The following is a 21003-nucleotide window of genomic DNA, read 5'->3' as shown; positions in this document are numbered from 1 at the left end:
TGTTAACTGTGGGACCTTATATAGACAGGTGTGTGCCTTTCAAATCATGTCCAATCAACTGAATTTACCACAGGTGGACTCCAATCAAGTTGTAGAAACAACTCAAGGATGATCAGTGGAAACAGGATGCACCTGAGCTCAATTTTGAGTGTCATGGCAAAGGCTGTGAATACTTATGTACATGTGATTTTTTTCATTTTTATTTTTCATAAATTTGCTAAGATTTCAAACAAACTTCTTTCACGTTATCATTATGGGGTATTGTTTGTAGAATTTTGAGGGAAATAATGAATTTAATCCATTTTGGAATAAGGCTGTAACATAACAAAATGTGGAAAAAGTGAAGCGCCGTGAATACTTTCTGGATGCACTGTAGATGTCCTAAACGACTTGCCAAAACTATAGTTTGCTAATATTAAATCTGTGGAGTGGTTAAAAAATGAATTTTAATTGACTACAATTTAAGTGTATGTAAACTTCTGACTTTAACTGTATATATGATTAGTTTATATTGCTTGTTTTATGTAGTTTTTAATGAAAAAAGCCTGGACCTGAGATGCAAATTAGCATGTGCTATAATCTCTATGTACAATGCATCTTTTTTAGTCTTTGTGCTGAAAATTTGTACTGTCCCCATACAAATAAACCAATAAATAAATGAAGTGCTCGGTGCATATATATATATATATATATATATATATATATATATATATATATACACACACATATACACATACACACACACGTTTATTCATACATTGTTTATATACACACGCACACACACACATATCACATATACAGTAATATATATATATATATATATATATATATATATATTGACATTGCTTTTGCACATAGTGTACAATTGCACACATGCATATTTTGCATCACTATATGCTGTCTTATGTCCTCTAATCATCCTGTCTATTTAAAGTTGATTTACAACCCCAATTCTGAAAAAGTTGGGACAGTATGAAAAATGCTAATAAAAACAAAAATGAGTGATTTGTAAATTATAATAACCCTTTGCTATATTGAAAGCACCACAACTACACATTGATTTGATTTGATATATGATTGTGAATTGTATTGTTTTTTTTTAAATGTACAGTCATTTCAAATCAGATGATTGCAACTTGCTCTAAAAAAATTGAGACGGGCAATTTAAGACTAATAACAATTTGACGAGTTGAAATAACAAGGTGATGTGAAACCGTTGATGTTAGACAGGTGAGGCGATCGTGTCGTAGTATATAAGGAGCCTCCAAAAACAGCCTAGTCTTTCAAGAGCAAGGATCATTCGAGACTTGTCAATTTGCCAACAGATTCTTCAGCAAATAATCCAGCACTTTGAGAACAATGTTCCCCAAAGACAAATTGGAAAGATTTTGGGCATTTCACTCTCTACAGTGCACAATATAGACCTGCATAATGGATGAATGGGGGAAAATTCCTCTTTCTAAACTCAACAAACTTGTGTCTTCAGTGCCCAAATGCTTAATAAGTATTATTAGAAGAAATGGTGATGTTTCACAGTGGTAAACTGTGGTAAACTCGACTGTCCCAACTTTTATGGAGCGTGTTGCAACCATCTGATTTGAAATTACTGTACATTTAAAAAAAACAATGAAATTCACAAGGTAAAACATCATATAATGTGTAGTTGTGGTGCTTTCAATATAGCAAAGGTTGATTATAATTTACAAATCACTCATTTTTGTTTTTATTAGCAATTTTCATACTGTCACAACTTTTTCGGAATTGGGGTTGTAATTTAGATTTTATTTACTGGAACTTATATCTCTAGTCATGCATTCTGTCATATAGTCATAAGACAATACACATAATTGCATGATTTCTCTTGAGTGGATCTTTGTTTGCTGAGATGCTTAAGTATTAAATTAAAGTGTTAATTACAGCTGTAGTGCCATCTAGTGATTATTAGACAGCTTACATATACATTTAATGCAACAACCTTTTTGATATTTTCCCTCTATAAACATGACAAACCTGGAAAGCAAAAATAAAAAAAATAAAGTCACTTAACAGTAGGATCAAAGCAAACAGAGCTAGCAAATGAATGTTTGAATGTTTATGGTTTATTTACAATTGTACAAACAATGATAAAAGGCAATAAGACAGAAAGCAACATTAACAGTATTCAGAAAAAATCCAGACCAAATCCCTCATAGCACTTAAGGACAACAAGAATAATAATAAAAAATTGCACGTTACTTGAAGCATTGTATAAGATGCGATGATGCCATGTTTACATGCTTGAGCCAGAAATGCATTCGAATATATAAAAAAACTGAAGACGCAATGATTCACCCCCCTGGATTTAGTGACACCAGCAAGGGTCCATTTGATTAAAGAAGTTCATTGGCTTCTGTTCTTTAATTGACACGGCAAGCACGAATCATGAGCAGTTGCAGGAGTATGAAGAGTGGGGAGACGATGAGACCGAACCACAGGTCCCGTGCCTGCTCCGCCAGTTTCTGGCATAGCAGCACCTCACACACAAGCTTGAGGCTAAGCACGGTCAGCACCCACAGCAAACGTAGCACTGCCAGCCGCTTCTCTCCTTCCTGGTACAGGCGGATGGATACAATGGCTGTGAAGTAGGTGCTGAGGCCGTCAGCAGCAAATAAAGGTGAGAAAACAAGCCACCAGCTCATCTCAAGCTTGTCCACATCCATATGCAGGGCCACCAGCACACTGAAGACCAGCAGAGCGCCCAGGTGGAGGAACAGTTCGAAGGTGGCGAAGCCCAGCCATTGCACCAGCTCTCGCAGAGAAAACAGCATTATTAATGAGTCTTTCAGTGGGGAGACTGAGGGCAAGACACTAGATCAATAGAGTGGAAGTGATTAGATGTATTCAAGTAAGTTTATGAGGATCCCTCATCTGAAGAGTGGTTCATTATTTTGGCAGCATTGTGCTCCTTTTGAGATGGACCAGATCCATCTACTGTCTTCATTTTACAGCTCTGATGAAAGCAATGTGTCCAAACCTGAGTGGAAAAACCAGGATGCAAAAAGGCTTTATCACCAATCAAACAATCTAACTATAATTTGAGTTTCTAATTGGAATGATAACCATATTCATGTACCATGGTATTGACAAAGACTATCATGGTACTACTATGGTAAATGTCCAAAACAATGGTATGGTTTTTTTCTGTTACCATACAGTTAAGATTTCTATTAAAACAGATGTAAAAAAAAAAAAAAAAAAAAAAAAAAAACGGGATTTTTAAAACACTTCTCTTGCCATTAAAGCTTCTGCATGCTATGTATATACTAATACAGATAAACTCTTTAATCTGTGAATTATCGCGAAAGAGAATTTGTACCTTTAACCAATCGAGCTGTCAGTTAGCATTTGATAACGAGGACTAAATATGCCGATGTTAGATGTAAAGAAAACTTTTACCTCACAGATTTCGATCGCAGTGATGATTGCAGACAAATATATAACGATGAGTTACATTTTCAAAGGGCTGTTAATGAATGGGTGGGTTGACAGCGGTGGATGTGCAGCTGTATTTGAACACTAGCTAGCTGCATGAGATGAGCTATTTACCTTCCCATTGGAGACAATAGAAATATCTCGAGATCTCCAATGGGAGACAACAGAAATATCGCGAGATCTCCGATGGGAGACAAAAAAAAAAAAAAAAAAATATCGCGAGAACTCCAATGGGAGACAATAGAAATATCGCGAGAACTCCAAAGAAGGACAATATAAATATCGCGAGAACTCCAATGGGAGACAATAGAAATATCGCGAGAACTCCAATGGGGGACAACAGAAAAAGGCTCGTTCGAGATGCCTTGAAAGTAGATGAGAGTAGACGGCTGCAGTCAGAGGAGGAGTGAAATAAGTGCTGTCAAGTCAGACAGTTCTCACTTCTCATTGTGGATCAAACATCTACGAGATCAAAGGCAGAAATCGCGGGATTCACATTCATACGCTGTTGCTGATAAAGTGAATATCATTAAAATTAGGTTTCTTACCAATGAAAATAAATATGACGAAAAAGACACTCAATGTAAATGCTATTTAATTTCTACCATAGACGTGCATTTTCATCCATTTTTTATTGAATAAAGACATGTAGTTTAAATATTTCAGAAATATGAAAACAATCCCATATCCCATACAGAGATCACACTGACAGAGTGTTGGGAATATTATACATATAAAAACATGATATGACAGTTAAAACATTTAAAAAAAGAACAAAGCATTGGTTGTTTAAGCCAATCGCATTAAGCTGTTTCTTCAGCAAGTCATTTCCCATCATTCACAGCTCGGAAAAAGCAACTGCGCCGCCTGCCCGCTACAACTGCGGCTGCCTCGCTTTTGCGGGACATTTTTTTAAATATATGTGGTCATGATATCACAGCAAGTCGGACAGATTTCTAACCGGCATGCACCTACTGGTGATCACCGGTGATCGGTTCAGCGCAGAACTTACTCATTTCAAACGAGCCCCTCGTCAGAGTGCCAACAGTGCCCGCCAACTTTTTCAGCTGTCTTTTTCCCATTAATTTCTCCCATAGACTTTTAATAAACTCCTTCATAAAAGATTGCTAAGCCACGAACCAAACCAACCAGCTCTGAGGTGAATCACAACATTGCAAACTTTGCTTTGAAGCAAAAAAAGTCTTGAAAATAGGACAAAAGGACAAAGGTAAAAGACTGTGAGCTTACCGTCTTTCATGAGGGAATGTACTACAATCCCATGAAGCATTGCGAATGATGTAATCAAACATAAAATGATGGAAATATTTATTAAAACTATCGATCGTAGGTTGTTGGTTATTTATAGAAGCAACATATTTGACCTTTATGTCGAAATATCACGATATATTGAAATATATAAGTAGTTTGAGGGTGAAAAGAGACAGGCTGGTTTAAGTCATTCACAGTGCGTCATGGGAGTGGGCGGTTACTTTTCTCTGCGCTGGTTAAGATGGACCAATCACAATCTTTTATGATTACTTGATGAGGATTTTAAAAAATCATTTTATAGACATTACAAGGGCGTATATTTATTTGTATTTAACAAAGGATTCCTTTAAAACAGTACATTGGAAAGATTATACTTGTTAGAGCAAAACTGTCTTTATTAAGTTAAAAAATGTCCTGAGATTTGAATGCAGCTCAATGGAGATTCGGCTTTACGAGCCGTCAAGCGCCTGCTGGAGGAAAACAAGCTTGTCACACATAGACAGTTGTTTATAGCCGACAGCATGTGACGCTCGGTGAGTGCACATGAAGATCAAGAGGTCCAAGGAGATACACTTCAGTTTGCCAGATCTCCGTCAATTCTTCGCATCGGCTGTCACAAAACACGAAGTAAGTGTTTGTCAGTTTTGCCCTTTCACATGCTCTCTATCATTTACATAAGACTGCATTAAAAATACATTTACAGTGTGCAGTTTTATCATTGATTGTGAAGCTTAAAACTACCAGTTCAGAGAAGTGTACATGTCAAAACCTTCCAAGATTTTAGACCTAGTGTGTAATATAAGAGTTCTAGTTTAGCCTTTTTTCTAGTTCTCATAATAATTATGTAAACCTCTCGTAAAAAGATGTGTAATTACTTTCCAAAGTTATTGTCATTAATATCATCATTTATGGATAAAATTAGATATTTATTAACTTAATGTCAATATGCATGATATATTCGATTGTAAATGTTACATGGAACTATAAGTACAACTATGTTTACCATGGTACATTTAAAAAAAATCATGGTATTTCTTGGTACTTTTTTTTATTTAATTTTTAATTTTATACAGATTTTGATTTAATATAGTCTTATATCAGTTTTATTTTCAAAAGACAAAAGAGACACACTATCGATTTATTGAATATGTTAATGACAGATATGTTTCAGATATATTTCAAACAGTTCAGCAGGTGAATAAATGCGTCTTGTCTGCAAAGAGAGTATTTCTGCATGCATGCTCCTGTTGTATGGCAGGAATGTGGCTACTCATTCAGAAGGTTTACTTTATTGAACTATTCAGCCACTTGTTCCCAACTGCTCCAGACATTTCTTAATCAGTCTTTTAATTCAACTGAATTAAATATGAAAGATAAAATATATATATATATACACTATATTGCCAAAAGTATTCGCTCACCCATCCAAATAATTGAATTCAGGTGTTCCAGTCACTTCCATGGCCACAGGTGTATAAAATGAAGCACCTAGGCATGCAGACTGTTTCTACAAACATTTGTGAAAGAATGGGCCGCACTCAGGAGCTCAGTGAATTCCAGGGTGGTACTGTGATAGGATGCCACCTGTGCAACAAGTCCAGTCGTGAAATTTCCTCGCTACTAAATATTCCACAGTCAACTGTCAGTGGTATTATAACAAAGTGGAAGCGATTGGGAATGACAGCAACTCAGCCACGAAGTGGTAGGCCACGTAAAATGACAGAGCGGGGTCAGCGGATGCTGAGGCGCATAGTGCGCAAAGGTCGCCAACTTTCTGCAGAGTCAATCGCTACAGACCTCCAAAGTTCATGTGGCCTTCAGATTAGCTCAAGAACAGTGCGTAGAGAGCTTCATGGAATGAAGCATCCAAGCCATACATCACCAAGTGCAATGCAAAGCATCGGATGCAGTGGTGTAAAGCACGCCGCCACTGGACTCTAGAGCAGTGGAGATGCGTTCTCTGGAGTGACGAATCACGCTTCTCCATCTGGCAATCTGATGGACGAGTCTGGGTTTGGCAGTTGCCAGGAGAACGGTACTTGTCTGACTGCATTGTGCCATCTGTGAAGTTTGGTGGAGGGGGGATTATGGTGTGGGGTTGTTTTTCAGGAGCTGGGCTTGGCCCCTTAGTTCCAGTGAAAGGAACTCTGAATGCTTCAGCATACCAAGAGATTTTGGACAATTCCATGCTCCCAACTTTGTGGGAACAGTTTGGGGATGGCCCCTTCCTGTTCCAACATGACTGCGCACCAGTGCACAAAGCAAGGTCCATAAAGACATGGATGAGCGAGTTTGGTGTGGAAGAACTTGACTGACCTGCACAGAGTCCTGACCTCAACCCGATAGAGCACCTTTGGGATGAATTGGAGCGAAGACTGCGAGCCAGTCTGACCTCACAAATGCGCTTCTGGAAGAATGGTCAAAAATTCCCATAAACACACTCCTAAACCTTGTGGAAAGCCTTCCCAGAAGAGTTGAAGCTGTTATAGCTGCAAAGGGTGGGCCGACGTCATATTAAACCCTATGGATTAAGAATGGGATGTCACTTAAGTTCATATGTGTCTAAAGGCAGATGAGCGAATACTTTGGCAATATAGTGTGTGTGTATATATATATATATATATATATATATATATATATATATATATATATATACAGGTGCATCTCAATAAATTAGAATGTTGTGGAAAAGTTCATTTTTTTCAGTAATTCAACTCAAATTGTGAAACTCGTGTATTAAATAAATTCAGTGCACACAGACTGAAGTAGTTTAAGTCTTTGGTTCTTTTAATTGTGATGATTTTGGCTCACATTTAACAAAAACCCACCAATTCACTATCTCAACAAATTAGAATATGGTGACATGCCAATCAGCTAATCAACTCAAAACACCTGCAAAGGTTTCCTGAGCCTTCAAAATGGTCTCTCAGTTTGGTTCACTAGGCTACACAATCATGGGGAAGACTGCTGATCTGACAGTTGTCCAGAAGACAATCATTGACACCCTTCACAAGGAGGGTAAGCCACAAACATTCATTGCCAAAGAAGCTGGCTGTTCACAGAGTGCTGTATCCAAGCATGTTAACAGAAAGTTGAGTGGAAGGAAAAAGTGTGGAAGAAAAAGATGCACAACCAACCGAGAGAACCGCAGCCTTATGAGGATTGTCAAGCAAAATCGATTCAAGAATTTGGGTGAACTTCACAAGGAATGGACTGAGGCTGGGGTCAAGGCATCAAGAGCCACCACACACAGACGTGTCAAGGAATTTGGCTACAGTTGTCGTATTCCTCTTGTTAAGCCACTCCTGAACCACAGACAACGTCAGAGGCGTCTTACCTGGGCTAAGGAGAAGAAGAACTGGACTGTTGCCCAGTGGTCCAAAGTCCTCTTTTCAGATGAGAGCAAGTTTTGTATTTCATTTGGAAACCAAGGTCCTAGAGTCTGGAGGAAGGGTGGAGAAGCTCATAGCCCAAGTTGCTTGAAGTCCAGTGTTAAGTTTCCACAGTCTGTGATGATTTGGGGTGCAATGTCATCTGCTGGTATTGGTCCATTATGTTTTTTGAAAACCAAAGTCACTGCACCCGTTTACCAAGAAATTGGAGCACTTCATGCTTCCTTCTGCTGGCTAGCTTTTTAAAGATGCTGATTTCATTTTCCAGCAGGATTTGGCACCTGCCCACACTGCCAAAAGCACCAAAAGTTGGTTAAATGACCATGGTGTTGGTGTGCTTGACTGGCCAGCAAACTCACCAGACCTGAACCCCACAGAGAATCTATGGGGTATTGTCAAGAGGAAAATGAGAAACAAGAGACCAAAAAATGCAGATGAGCTGAAGGCCACTGTCAAAGAAACCTGGGCTTCCATACCACCTCAGCAGTGCCACAAACTGATCACCTCCATGCCACGCCGAATTGAGGCAGTAATTAAAGCAAAAGGAGCCCCTACCAAGTATTGAGTACATATACAGTAAATGAACATACTTTCCAGAAGGCCAACAATTCACTAAAAATGTTTTTTTTATTGGTCTTATGATGTATTCTAATTTTTTGAGATAGTGAATTGGTGGGTTTTTGTTAAATGTGAGCCAAAATCATCACAATTAAAAGAACCAAAGACTTAAACTACTTCAGTCTGTGTGCATTGAATTTATTTAATACATGAGTTTCACAATTTGAGTTGAATTACTGAAATAAATGAACTTTTCCACGACATTCTAATTTATTGAGATGCACCTGTATATATATATATTACCTTTTAAATAATTGTATTTTATAATAATTAAATACTTGCAACATTATTCATTATTGTTTACTACAGTTAATCAGGTGACTATATGGGTCTCTTTGAAGAGTTTGCAAAAACTATTAGAAAGTGTTAGAAGTGCTTGATTATTGGTTGTTTTGGTATTTTCTATATCTACACTGCTAAAAAGTGTCTGTTAAAAAATAAGAAATAAATTAATATACATTTAGTGAGGTTTGTGCTTCAAACAAGTAGAAAAATCTGTCAATGAAGCAATGCAAACTACACTTACATTCAAAATACTTTCTCTCAGGCAAGTCTTAATACCTTATACAATTTTGCTTCTCAAACTTTAAACTTGAAATCTTGTTTTAAGGATGTTTAGATGTTTTTATAAAAAAAACAGGAAAAAAGAAAAAAAATATATATATACACTGGTGTCCAAATGTTTGGGATAATGTACAGATTTAGCTGTTTCAGAAGGAAATGGCATTCAACTGATCAAAGTATAGTCAGGACATTACTGATGTAACAAACAGCACTAACACTATTTGAAAAAAGTCATTTTTGATCAAATTTAGACAGGCCCCATTTCCAGCAGCCATCACTCCAACACCTTATCCTTGAATAATCATGATAAATTGCTAATTTGGTACTATAAAATCACTTGCCATTATATCAAACACTGCTGAAAGCTATTTGGTTCATTAAATGAAGCTTAACATTGTCTTTGTGTTTGTTTTTGAGTTGCCACAGTATGCAATAGACTGGTATGTCGTAAGGTCAATATTAGGTCAAAAATGGCAAAAAAGAAACAACTTTCTCTAGAAACTCGTCAGTCAATCATTGTTTTAAGGAATGAAGGCTATGAAGATTTCACACAAAGGTGTACACTACAGTCTTCAAAGACAAAGGACAACTGGCTCTAACAAGGACAGAAAGAGATGTGGAAGGTCAGATGTACAATAAACAAGAGGATAAGTACATCAGAGTCTCTAGTTTGAGAAATAGACGCCTCACATGTCCTCTGCTGACAGCTTCATTGAATTCTACCCGCTCAACACCAGTTTCATGTACAACAGTAAAGAGAAGACTCAGGGGTGCAGGCCTTATGGGAAGAATTGCAAAGAAAAAGCCACTTTTGAAACAGAAAAACAAAAAGTAAAGGTTCGAGTGGGCAAAGAAACACAGACATTGGACAACAGATAATTGGAAAAGAGTGTTATGGATCTTAACCCCATTGAGCTTTTGTGGGATCAGCTAGACTGTAAGGTGCGTGAGAAGCGCCCGACAAGACAGCCACATCTATGGCAAGTGCTACAGGAAGTGTGGGGTGAAATGTCACCTGAGTATCTGGACAAACTGACAGCTAAAATGACAAGGATCTGCAAAGCTGTCATTGCTGCACGTGGAGGATTTTTTGATGAGAACTCTTTGAAGTAGTTTAAGAAGTTCTGAACATTTTTTCAAATTGTAATAGTAATTTTTCACGTTATTAATGTCCTGACTATACATTGTGATCAGTTGAATACCACTTTGGTGAATAAAAGTACCAATTTCTTTCCATAAGAGCAAAATCTGTACATTATTCCAAACCTTTGGCCGCCAGTGTGTGTGTGTGTGTGTGTGTGTGTGTGTGTGTGTGTGTGTATATATATATATTTTAATAATTTACATTTGCTTCACACATGAATGTAGAATGTGCCGGTAAGTTTCTGTCTTCCATTTGTATGTAAAGGACAATGTCACAGCCAGCAGACTCTATTCTTCACAGCGGATACTTCCACCCCACTCTCAGATACTGGCAGACCTGTGCTTCAGACCTCACACCAGATAACCTCATTTATCCCATCTTCATTACGTAATGTCTTCTCTCTGCAGTATATTTCATAATGGGTGTATATGTTCACAGAATAACATTTTATTAATTTTTAGAATCAATAATTAAGTGTGTGTGTGTGTGGAGTTGTTAATATTTATATTACTGTCTTTCTAGTGACAGTCCTGATGCAGTGGAACCGATTGCAAGTCTACCTGGTCAAGCAAGGTATTATCCTTTACTAGTGTTGAACACATTCACTTGATTTTTATTTTTGTAAAAGTGACATACAGTATTATACATTTTACAAATGCGGTTTACTGTATTACTTCCTGTTTTGTGTCCATTGAGTCTACACTATACAACTTCTTTAATCTGTTACCATGATAACGTACCACTGAAATGCCCCTGGATAAAGGAATCCACTGGATTACTAAAGGAGTTTAAGATGAGCCTAGACTATTATGATCATGTTCAAACTTTGTGCGAAAAGGGTACAAAATAAGGCTTGAAACTCTAAAAAGTATCAGTGAATGGAGGAATGTCAGACTAAATGTTAAATGTTACATTATTTCACAATGTATGCAACCATGTTACTAAGATTTAGGGCATAATATCTGAATACAGCCTGTTTTGAATGATTTCGTTGCTTTCACTCATGAATTATTTAAATAAATAAATAAAAATATATATTGATGAGGTTAAAGGCTCTAGTAATAGTTTTCAGTGTAAGCTATGCTACCATTCAGTAGGAGCTAGCTAGCTGAACACCCAATGTTAGTTTGCAGTTTTTGATAAACATTTCTTGCGAAAAATGTAAATAAAAATATTTTTTTGTTTTATTTTCTTAAAATATCCTTGGTAACAGGGTTGATTGGTTGATCTTGCAACTACTTGATTAAGATTGGCTTTGGTCAAGAAAGCAATATTTTTCAAATGTGTAAATGGTCAATATAAGAAAGATGGAGTTTGCATTGAATGTCTCGGCGAGGGTGGAGGTCTGAGATAAGCCACAGGCTGGGTGGAGCTGGAGGTAGAACACAAAGCACAAAGATAAGCCAAGGGTCCGTTTATTCTGTCACAGGGTGCTTCAGTCCCCTTGAGACAGAAAAATGTCACATTAGTCAAAGTGAGCTCTGGTTACTTGTAAAACTTTTTGTTTTGTTCTGTAACTTGGGCTATGTTCCATGCATGCAGAAAATGTGCACAGTATACGTACTGCATACTGCTAAAATAGTTGGATGGTAGTATGCTTTTCCGTACATAGCCTTGTGCTTCATTTAAACAATAAATTGTTAGTCATGTAATGACCTATGATGTTAATTGTGTTGATTTTAGATATGGTGTTAATAAGCTAGAAGGTGTACTTCGTCCCCTAGTAGAAAAAGGCCTGAAGTGTGTGCTGATTTTTGGAGTTCCTGCTAAAGTTGCTAAGGTGGGAAGTTTCAGTCTAACTGTGACTGCTATCTATAATTTAAGTAAGTCTGAAAGTCTGAGACAACATTGAAAATCTGGGTTAAAAAAAAAAGTATTATTTAAAGATTTTGACAAAATAAAAATATATAAAACTTTAAATACATTTAAGATTATAAATATTTAAGATTCTGCACTATTTTTAGGTCACTAATCAAATAAGCGAATGTCTGACATTGATTATGTGAACGCATATGTACAAATGGTCAGATTTGCTTGCTTCCATTAAAGGAATATTCCGGGTTCAATACAAGTTATGCTCAATCTGTATTTCAACTCGTCTGTCCTTTTTAAAAAAAAAAAAGAAAAAGAAAAAAAAAAAAGCAGCAAAAATGGAGGTTGCAGTGAGGCTCTTATAATGGATGTGAATGGGGCCAATGTTTTGAAGATTTAAAGGCAGAAACGTCCATCTTATAATTTTATAAAAGCACTTACATTCATTCTTCTGTTAAAACTCATGTATTATTTGAGGTGTAAAGTTGTTTAAATCAATATTTTTAGGGATTGTTTAAATTACATAGTCATGGCAACATAGTTATAAAACTGGCTATAACTCTACACAAAAAAGGTTAATATGTGATTTTATCACACTAAAATCATGTTAACACACATATTGTTTATAAGTGAGTATTTTAACATTCAAAAATTGGCCCCATTCACTTCCATTGTAAGTGCCCCTTTTTTAAAGAAAAGGAGGGACGAGGGGGGGCCTGGGTAGCTCAGTGGTAAACACGCTGGCTATCACCCCTGGAGTTCGCTAGTTCGAATCCCAGGGCGTGCTGAGTGACTCCAGCCAGGTCTCCTAAACAACCAAATTGGCCCGGTTGCTAGGGAGGGTAGAGTCACATGGGGTAACCTCCTCATGGTCGCTATAATGTGGTTCGTTCTCAGTGGGGTGCGTGGTGAGCTGAGCATGGCTGCCGCGGTGGATGGCGTGAAGCCTCCACACGTGCTATGTCTCCGTGGCAACGCGCTTAACAAGCCACATGATAAGATGAGAGGGTTGACGATCTCAGACGCGGAGGCAACTGGGATTCGTCCTCCGCCACCCGGACCGAGGCGAATCACTACGCGACCATGAGGACTTAAAAGCGCATTGGGAATTGGGCATTCCAAATTGGGAGAAAAAGGGGAAAAATCAACAACAAAAAAGGAGGGACGAGTCAAAATTCATTTTTGTGGTAATCAATATTATGCCACAAATGCTGTCGATTGAGCTTAACTTGTATTGAAACTGGAATATTCCTTTAAAGCACACAGTTTGGAACATTTTCAGATCATGCTGGATAAAATGGATCATCAGGCTTGAAATTCTGAAGTTCATGTCAATTGCTTAATTCAACTTTTCATTCAAAATGAAAATTGTATTATACAAGTTGAAATAAGAGAAAAGAATGTTTTTCCATTCAATCAGGAAAAAAAGCAATATACAAATATTTTCATTAGTGGTCTCAGACTTTTGGACTCCACTGAGGTTGATTAAATATTGATTCCTTCTCTTTTCTTGTCCCAGGATGAGAGAGGCTCTGGGGCGGACACAGACGATACTCCCGCAGTGCTGGCTGTGCAGAAACTCAGAAAGTCGTTCCCTGATCTAGTGCTGGCCTGTGATGTCTGCCTTTGCCCTTATACCTCTCATGGCCACTGCGGTTAGTTTAAATGTATCTTAGCAAGAACCGCAAATGACTCAGACTTTTCGCCAAGTGGATAATAAAACTAGCATGAAAAGTGCCATAGACTTACATTGAAAGAGGGACTAAAGCCATATCTCGGAGTCAGAATATCATACAGACTTGGGGATGAACTCTTTTGACTTGGGCCAGTAAGCAACCACATAGCAGCACGCTTAAAGAACACCTTAGTGACCGCATAGCAATGCCCGGGAAAGAACACAGAACACTCTAGCATTGTTGTGTTGTGAGTTTCACATGTGCAAACTTTTAGCTGAAATTGTAAGTCTAGTTGTATTTTTGTTTTCATGCATTATTTAAAGGAGCACAAATATATTGTTTCTCCTTAAAGCATTTTATCCCTAACTAAAACAATAGTACTTTGACAGAAAATGTTTAAATAGTGTACACTCACATGATGATGAAGACTAACATCAGTTGCCTAGAAAAAGTTGTTTTATTCTACATTAGGGTGGTCCTCCCTTCATGGTGGCTGCCATGTTGAGATCACATGACCTGCTGTACCCACAACCACACATAGGTGTCAGTATAAATTCCAAGACCACTGTCATATTAGTCAGCGAATCAAACAAAAACGTTCTTTTTTTTTTTTTTTGCCACTGCTTCCCTAGACACCTGGAGTGTTGTCTTTTATTCATACTTTGTAATAGTACGTGCTATTTTTTTATTCGGCTCTTCCTTTAAAATAATGCTGTCACGGTATGTGATTTGTGACTCTCTCTGTGTCAGGAATCCTGCGTGAAGATGGCACCTTGGATAACGCTGCAAGCTGTATGAGGTTGGCTGAAGTAGCTCTGGCCTATGCTCAAGCAGGTTAGTCAATAAATTACATACAAATGAATCTGACAACCCTAACAAAATATTTTTGTGTCATATTTCACCCCAAAATGAGAATTGTAAAGTGCTTAATTTTCATGAATATAATGCCACAGTGCAAAAATCGTAGTGGTCCTAAAAAGAAGCTTCGTATTCTTATAGTCTCATTTTTATAAAAAGCCTATTTGTTTATTGATTTTTGGAATACACCTCAAATGATTGTGCCTTTTTTAATAGCAGGTCTGCAGTATTTTTCTTTCTCACACTTGATGATTCTTTCTCCCCAGGCTGTCACATCATTGCTCCTTCAGATATGATGGATGGACGGATTGCAGCCATTAAGCAAGCACTCATATCCAATGATCTTGGCAATAAGGTCAAGAGAATTCTCACTTCTGGGTGCAGACAGTAAAGTATACAGAGAATGTGGTAGATACTGACTTAATCCCTCTTGTTTTAGGTGTCAGTACTGAGCTACAGTGCTAAATTTGCCTCCTGCTACTATGGGCCATTCAGGTATTGTACAATTATTTTTATACTTACAAAGGCATAAAGTCTGGTGCAGCTTATTCTGGTCTAGAAGTGCCCAATTCTACAGAGACTGTCTGAATGACATGTAAATCGACCAAACATTGTGTAACACTTCCCTGATAGCTCAGGAATGAGGAAGCGGGAGACAGCGTAACAAAAACTGTCACAGCGGATATTTATTTTAGATTCTCGCTTTTCAGCGATTTTTCCAAAAACAAAATAAACAGACACACACAGGTCTGGGTTTCTCTCCTCCTCTGAGGCTCACGTCTCATTGGGACTGACGTTGGCCCCAATGTGTGGAGTTATGCTCTCAGGTCAAGAACGTACTGGATTTCATTTTTACTTTATGAAGGTCCCTCCTCCCAATTTTCCCCCAGGACATCTAGAACACCCTGAGGTCTGCACCCATATAATAATTAAAACGGGGAGAAACCCGTGGAGGCTTTTGGGACCTCTCGTACTGCAAATAATAGGGGTTCGAGCCATTTATTCCACAAACTTTTGAATCATATTTTTAAGGGTTAGACCGTTCGACCAAGCCATCCATCTGAGGATTAGAAGTCTGCAACCCGACCCGGGCCCGACGGGACCAGAGAACCCGACGGGTTTCGGGCCGGGTTCGGGTCAGTTTTTCAAGTAGGACTTCGGGTTCGGGTTTGTAATTAATAAAAAAAAAAAAGAAAAACGGCCTACCGAACTTGTTTCACGCACGCGATCTCACTCACAGACACGCACGACCGGACGAGTTAGGGGCCGTTCACACCAAACGTGTATTTGCGCACGTCTGTTCTGTTTTCCTATGCAACCACATGCTGGATGAATATCTTCGCCATGTCTCGCTGTTTCTTCAGCGTTTCGTGCAGGACCGGCACTGTTGAAACACCGTGTCAAGTTAAAAAGAACTTAAAATTTTCAAAAACGCATGACGAGAAACCTGCGCTCTGTTTCATTCTTTGTGCTGTGTCTGATACATTTTTATAAGTGTACATGTGAATGTATTATATAAATGTGAATATATATATATATATATATGTAGGTTATTTCTTGTACATTTCTATGTATTTACACAAGTATTTTGGTCATCTTACTTGAACCCCGTGATCAGCGCGACTCGGGCATTGTGTGTGTTTGATGACGTTGCAGGGTATTCCAAATGAACTAATTTTGTCAAGTGAAGTGGACTTCAACAGATATCCCGTGCTCAGTGAGTAGGGAGCAGTGAACACTACATAGGGACCCGGTGGATTGGGACGCAACTTATATTTCCTACTATAGTTCATTGCCGCACATAAGTCATACAATCAGCACTATTAATTTCTCCCTTACAATGACTCGTGAGGGGACACACACTGTCAATGAAACATACACATGAACTTAATTAATGTTTTGAATGCAGTCAACATAAATTATATTATTTTAGAAATAAAAATGTAACCCAAGTAATGTACTTGACAGTAATTAACTTAATTGAAAGTCAGTAACTGTAATTTGATTACAATAATTTAAAATATAATGTGCCACACTAGTTTTTGAGAAAAAAGGTAGTTAGAATATAGCAACTTATTACTTTGCAATTAGATTACACACAACACATTCATTTAAAAGTAATAAGTTCTGATTATTTCACACAAGTGCAATATACAATTCTGATCATGAATATCTACTTTACTTTCTAATAAGAAAGACAGAACCATTTTTGAAGGATATCTTAGCTGAAAGATTCACTGTAATGACCTGGCAAACTTTGGCAAATCCAGTGATTAAGTTTCTCTCTAAAAGCACATATTGTAGCTGTCTGGTAGATTTTAAACAGCTTTTTTTCTCACTATTTTTGTGGCAATATACATGAGATTCAATTATTTTTTAATTTGAAGGGATGCTGCCCAGTCTAAACCTGCTTTTGGAGACAGACGATGCTATCAGCTGCCCCCTGGTGCCAGAGGACTGGCACTGCGAGCCTGTGTAAGAGACAATCACTGTAAAGGGGATATAGTTCACTCAAAAAAAAAAAAAAATTCTCTCATCATATACTCACTCTCATGTCATCCCAGATGTGTATGTCTTACTTTCTTCTGCAGACCACAAATTAAGATTTTTAGAAGAATATTTCAGCTCTGTAGGTCCTCACAATGCAAGTGAATGGTGACCAAAACTTTGAAGCTCCAAAAAGCACATAAAGGCAGCATAAAAGTAATCCATACGACTCCAGTGGTAAAATCCATGTCTTCAGAAGTGATATAATAGGGAAAAGAAGAATAAAGTGAAAGTGGAGATTTATAGTAAAAAGGATTGATCTGTTTCACACCCATACCTGTCATATCGCTTCTGAAGACATTGATTTAACCACTGGAGTTGTATGGATTACTTTTATGCTGCCTTTATGTGCTTTTTTTGAGCTTCAAAGTTTTGGTCACCAGTTGAGAAATTCTTCAAAAAATCTTCGTGTTCTGCAGACAAACAAAACAAAGTCACACACATCTGGGATGGCATGGGGGTGAGTAAATAATGAGAGATTTTTCATTTTTGGGTCAACTATTCTTTTAAACATTTTAACATCTTTTGTTACTTTAAGTGTTTTATGGAGATCTGAAGGTGTTTTGTAATCTATGGGACACTTGTAATGAAGTATTAAATTAAAGTATGTTTTTAATGCTGGTAGGAGCGGGATGTGAAAGAAGGTGCTGACATGCTGATGGTGAAACCTGGATTACCTTACCTTGATATTGTTAGGGAGGTCAAGAATAAGGTAATAATTATTTAGTGAGTGTATGATATATTGATTAAGTATATTTATACCACCTTGTACTTATGAGATTCATTAACCAAGTCAGTGGCTCCTGGTAGTCTTCACAGCTTATGTTTCTCGTTCTTTCATCAGCACCCCACTCATCCGCTGGCAGTATACAATGTGTCTGGTGAGTTTGCCATGCTGTGGCATGGAGCTGCTGCCGGAGCGTTTGACCTGCGCACTGCAGTTATGGAGGCAATGACTGCCTTCCGGCGAGCAGGTGAGGAGGAGAGACGGAAGATAAATAATATGAATCTTTTGAGCCCAGGTTCTCCATAATTGTATATCTTTCTCTGTAGTGACCTTTTGCAGGTGGCACTTTTTATGAATTGGGTAAAACCTGGTGTTCTGTTTACTTTTTAAAACAATAATGGCACAATTTTTATGTTCTTTAGAGAGAGATCTTTTAGATATGTTAGATAAACTATTAAATAACATAAAATTACCATAGCATTAAAAGTAGCTGATATATTTTTAACACATCATTAAATGTCTGCACCTCCCTCTCTTAAAATGGTGGAGGTATCCATAGAAAAGTGTCATAATTTTGACATACTCTGTTGAAGTGACATTCAATTAATTGTAGTAAAAATACATTTGAATTAAAGGGATAGTTCACCCAAAAATGAAAATTTCTCATCATTCATTCACCCTCATACTTTCTTCTGCAGAAAAAAATGAAGATTTTTAGAAGGATATTTCAGCTCTGTTGGTCCATCTGTTGGCAAGTGAATGGTGACCAAAACTTTGAAGCTCCAAAAAGCACATAAAGGCAGCATAAACTTAATCCACATGACTCCAGAGGTTTAATCCATGTCTTCTGAAGTGATATGATAGGGTGTGGGTGAGATCACTTAAACGGATCACTTAAATATTGATCTGTTTCTCACTCACACCTATCATATCACTTCTGAAGACATGGATTACTTTTATGCTGCCTTTGTGTTTTTTTGTTTGTTTATTTTTAGCTTTGACTTACAAAGTTGATATATTCTTCTAAAAATCTTTGTTTGTGTTCAGCAGAAGAAAGAAAGTCATACACTTCTGGGATGGCATGATGAGAGAATTTTCCTTTTTGGGTGAACTATTCCGTTAAGTTATTTTAACTATCCCGTTAAGTCTGTTTATTTTTTTAATAAACGTTAACTATCCTGTTAAGTCTTCGTTCATTACCCTATCCTGAGTTTTGATTATTGTTTTTGCACAATTTATTTTTTATTTTTGGTACAATCACTTTTTGTGTTCAACTTGGTAGTTGTTTTACGATGTTTAAATGTCTCCTGTCTTCTGACGTAATGCAATAAAAAAAATGACACACAGAAAGTAACATCATTTAGATCCATTCTACAGCATGACATTAAGGCTAGTTAATACAGTTATCCAATTTGATCATGTTGTAGTGTTGACTGCACGTTTGTCACGCTCAACCATTCAAGCCTGTTTATAATAAAAAAATAAAAATTTCCTTTTGATAAATGTCTTTCTTTTAAATAGATACAAACCAACATTTGGGCCCAAAACAGCTAGTGAATGATTTATGCTATTTTGTAACCTTAAAAAGTGAATTCTGATTTACTATTAAATATTTTAATGTTTTTTACACTTTATTTATAATTAACATTATATATGTAATTTATTTTTGTTTAATGTGTAATCCTAGGAAATAAAGGAATCGCACAAATTCGTTTTTTATTTATTTTTTTATTTTTTTACTGTCTTCAGACATTATCCAAATTTGGTAACAGAGTTAACCTCATATAAAATGAATAAAAAAAATTAAACGCTCATATAATATTTAGTTTGACTTGGCTTAAATTTCAAGTACCTATTCTTGAGAAGGTGAATAGCTGCAGTTGTTTTTTGTGTAGCACTAGTGATGTTTTTCACTTGCATTCTGTTCATTCGTCAATGCTTCAAAGGATTGTGTGTTACAGCTGATACTGAATGTTCTTTAAGTAATTTCCATACTACATTCTTTCTTTTAGGAGCTGACATCATTATCACGTACTACGCTCCACAATTACTCACATGGTTAATGGAGTAATCTGCTGGTTCTCCTGTTTGAATGAACTCGGATCAAAGCAATCTACTGATGCTAATTTTCCTGAAACTGAACTTAACTGACTTAAAATAAAACTAAGCAGCAGATGTTACTACACAAATCACAATCTCTCACCATATATTTTTATCTGATTTATGTATCATGTTATAAACGCATTCAAAAAGCTGTTTTTGTTTCATTCAAATGTTAATTAGTTTTTCTTTATTATTATTATTATTATTATGCATTGATTTCATAATTTTTGTAAGCATGGATCTGTTCTCTTTTAATATGAATCTCTCAGAATGCAGTAGCACTGAAAATGGACCTCAGGTTTATAATTACAGCTGTTTAGTTCTCAAATGCATTTAGTTATACACTGAATGTTCTCTTTGTATCTCCCTTTAAGCTTTACAGTGTGTGCTGTAGTTGATCTAAAAAAAGTCTCTGTATATAACCAGAAAGATGAAAATAAAGTTAAAGCCAGGTATGAACATTATTTGTTTATTAGCTTTTCTTTGACATTCACATTTTAAGGGACGTTTTATTATCAGTGCAGTTCTAATGGATTATTAAAATACTACTTAAAGAGGCACCACACAGAATGAAGAGGTGTCCCAGTGACTGACCATACTTGCTGTCCTGTAGGAGAAGAACATTATGGACTATTTTTAATTGAATTTCCATGTTTTACTAACCGTTGCTGTGTCACCCTGTTTTTGTGACTCTTTTTGAAGATGTAAGACATGAAGATATGCTTTCAGCCGGATAAGAAAGCCCTGAGAGGACATAAATGACATTTCAAATGACTTTAATAATGCAATACAAGTACATTTATATGAAATAAATAAATAAAT

At 36.9% G+C, this 21003-nt stretch overlaps 2 protein-coding genes across 3 annotated transcripts; one reads left to right on the top strand and one right to left on the bottom strand.

Annotated features, from left to right (window-relative positions):
• Positions 1-1743: 1743 nt before the first annotated feature.
• LOC127434175 (transmembrane protein 203-like) lies at positions 1744-4786 on the bottom strand. Of its 2 annotated transcripts, none has more exons than XM_051686735.1 (2): positions 4720-4786; positions 1744-3013 (listed from the first exon to the last, which is right to left on the bottom strand). In XM_051686735.1, the coding sequence occupies exon 2, from the start codon at positions 2805-2807 to the stop codon at positions 2397-2399; it is 411 nt and encodes a 136-aa protein (XP_051542695.1). In that variant the 5' UTR covers positions 2808-3013; positions 4720-4786; the 3' UTR covers positions 1744-2396. The 2 variants fall into 2 exon arrangements, with proteins under 2 accessions (XP_051542695.1, XP_051542687.1); XM_051686727.1 differs by lacking the exon at positions 4720-4786 and adding an exon at positions 3436-3615.
• Positions 4787-5213: 427 nt separating this feature from the next.
• alad (aminolevulinate dehydratase) lies at positions 5214-20640 on the top strand. Its single transcript, XM_051686507.1, has 12 exons — positions 5214-5367; positions 10723-10845; positions 10981-11031; positions 12142-12238; positions 13790-13925; positions 14697-14780; positions 15071-15159; positions 15244-15299; positions 17192-17279; positions 17977-18063; positions 18196-18325; positions 20091-20640. Exons 2-12 carry the CDS (start codon positions 10727-10729, stop codon positions 20147-20149), a joined length of 996 nt encoding a protein of 331 aa, XP_051542467.1. The 5' UTR covers positions 5214-5367; positions 10723-10726; the 3' UTR covers positions 20150-20640.
• Positions 20641-21003: the final 363 nt, after the last annotated feature.

This window comes from Myxocyprinus asiaticus, chromosome 4 (genome assembly GCF_019703515.2).
Source record: "Myxocyprinus asiaticus isolate MX2 ecotype Aquarium Trade chromosome 4, UBuf_Myxa_2, whole genome shotgun sequence".
In the NCBI taxonomy this organism is placed as follows: domain Eukaryota; kingdom Metazoa; phylum Chordata; class Actinopteri; order Cypriniformes; family Catostomidae; genus Myxocyprinus; species Myxocyprinus asiaticus.
Note: the sequence above shows the minus strand (reverse complement) of the source record. Positions and strands in the feature narration are given on the sequence as shown.

Bases quoted from the DNA above. Each gene is read 5' to 3' on its own strand.
- LOC127434175 (XM_051686735.1), bottom strand. From the start codon at position 2,807: ATGCTGTTTTCTCTGCGAGAGCTGGTGCAATGGCTGGGCTTCGCCACC.
- alad (XM_051686507.1), top strand. From the start codon at position 10,727: ATGTCACAGCCAGCAGACTCTATTCTTCACAGCGGATACTTCCACCCC. The intron at 11,032-12,141 runs GTATTATCCTTT...TGTTGATTTTAG, and splicing joins AGTCTACCTGGTCAAGCAAG to ATATGGTGTTAATAAGCTAG. The intron at 17,280-17,976 runs GTAAGAGACAAT...TAATGCTGGTAG, and splicing joins GACTGGCACTGCGAGCCTGT to GAGCGGGATGTGAAAGAAGG.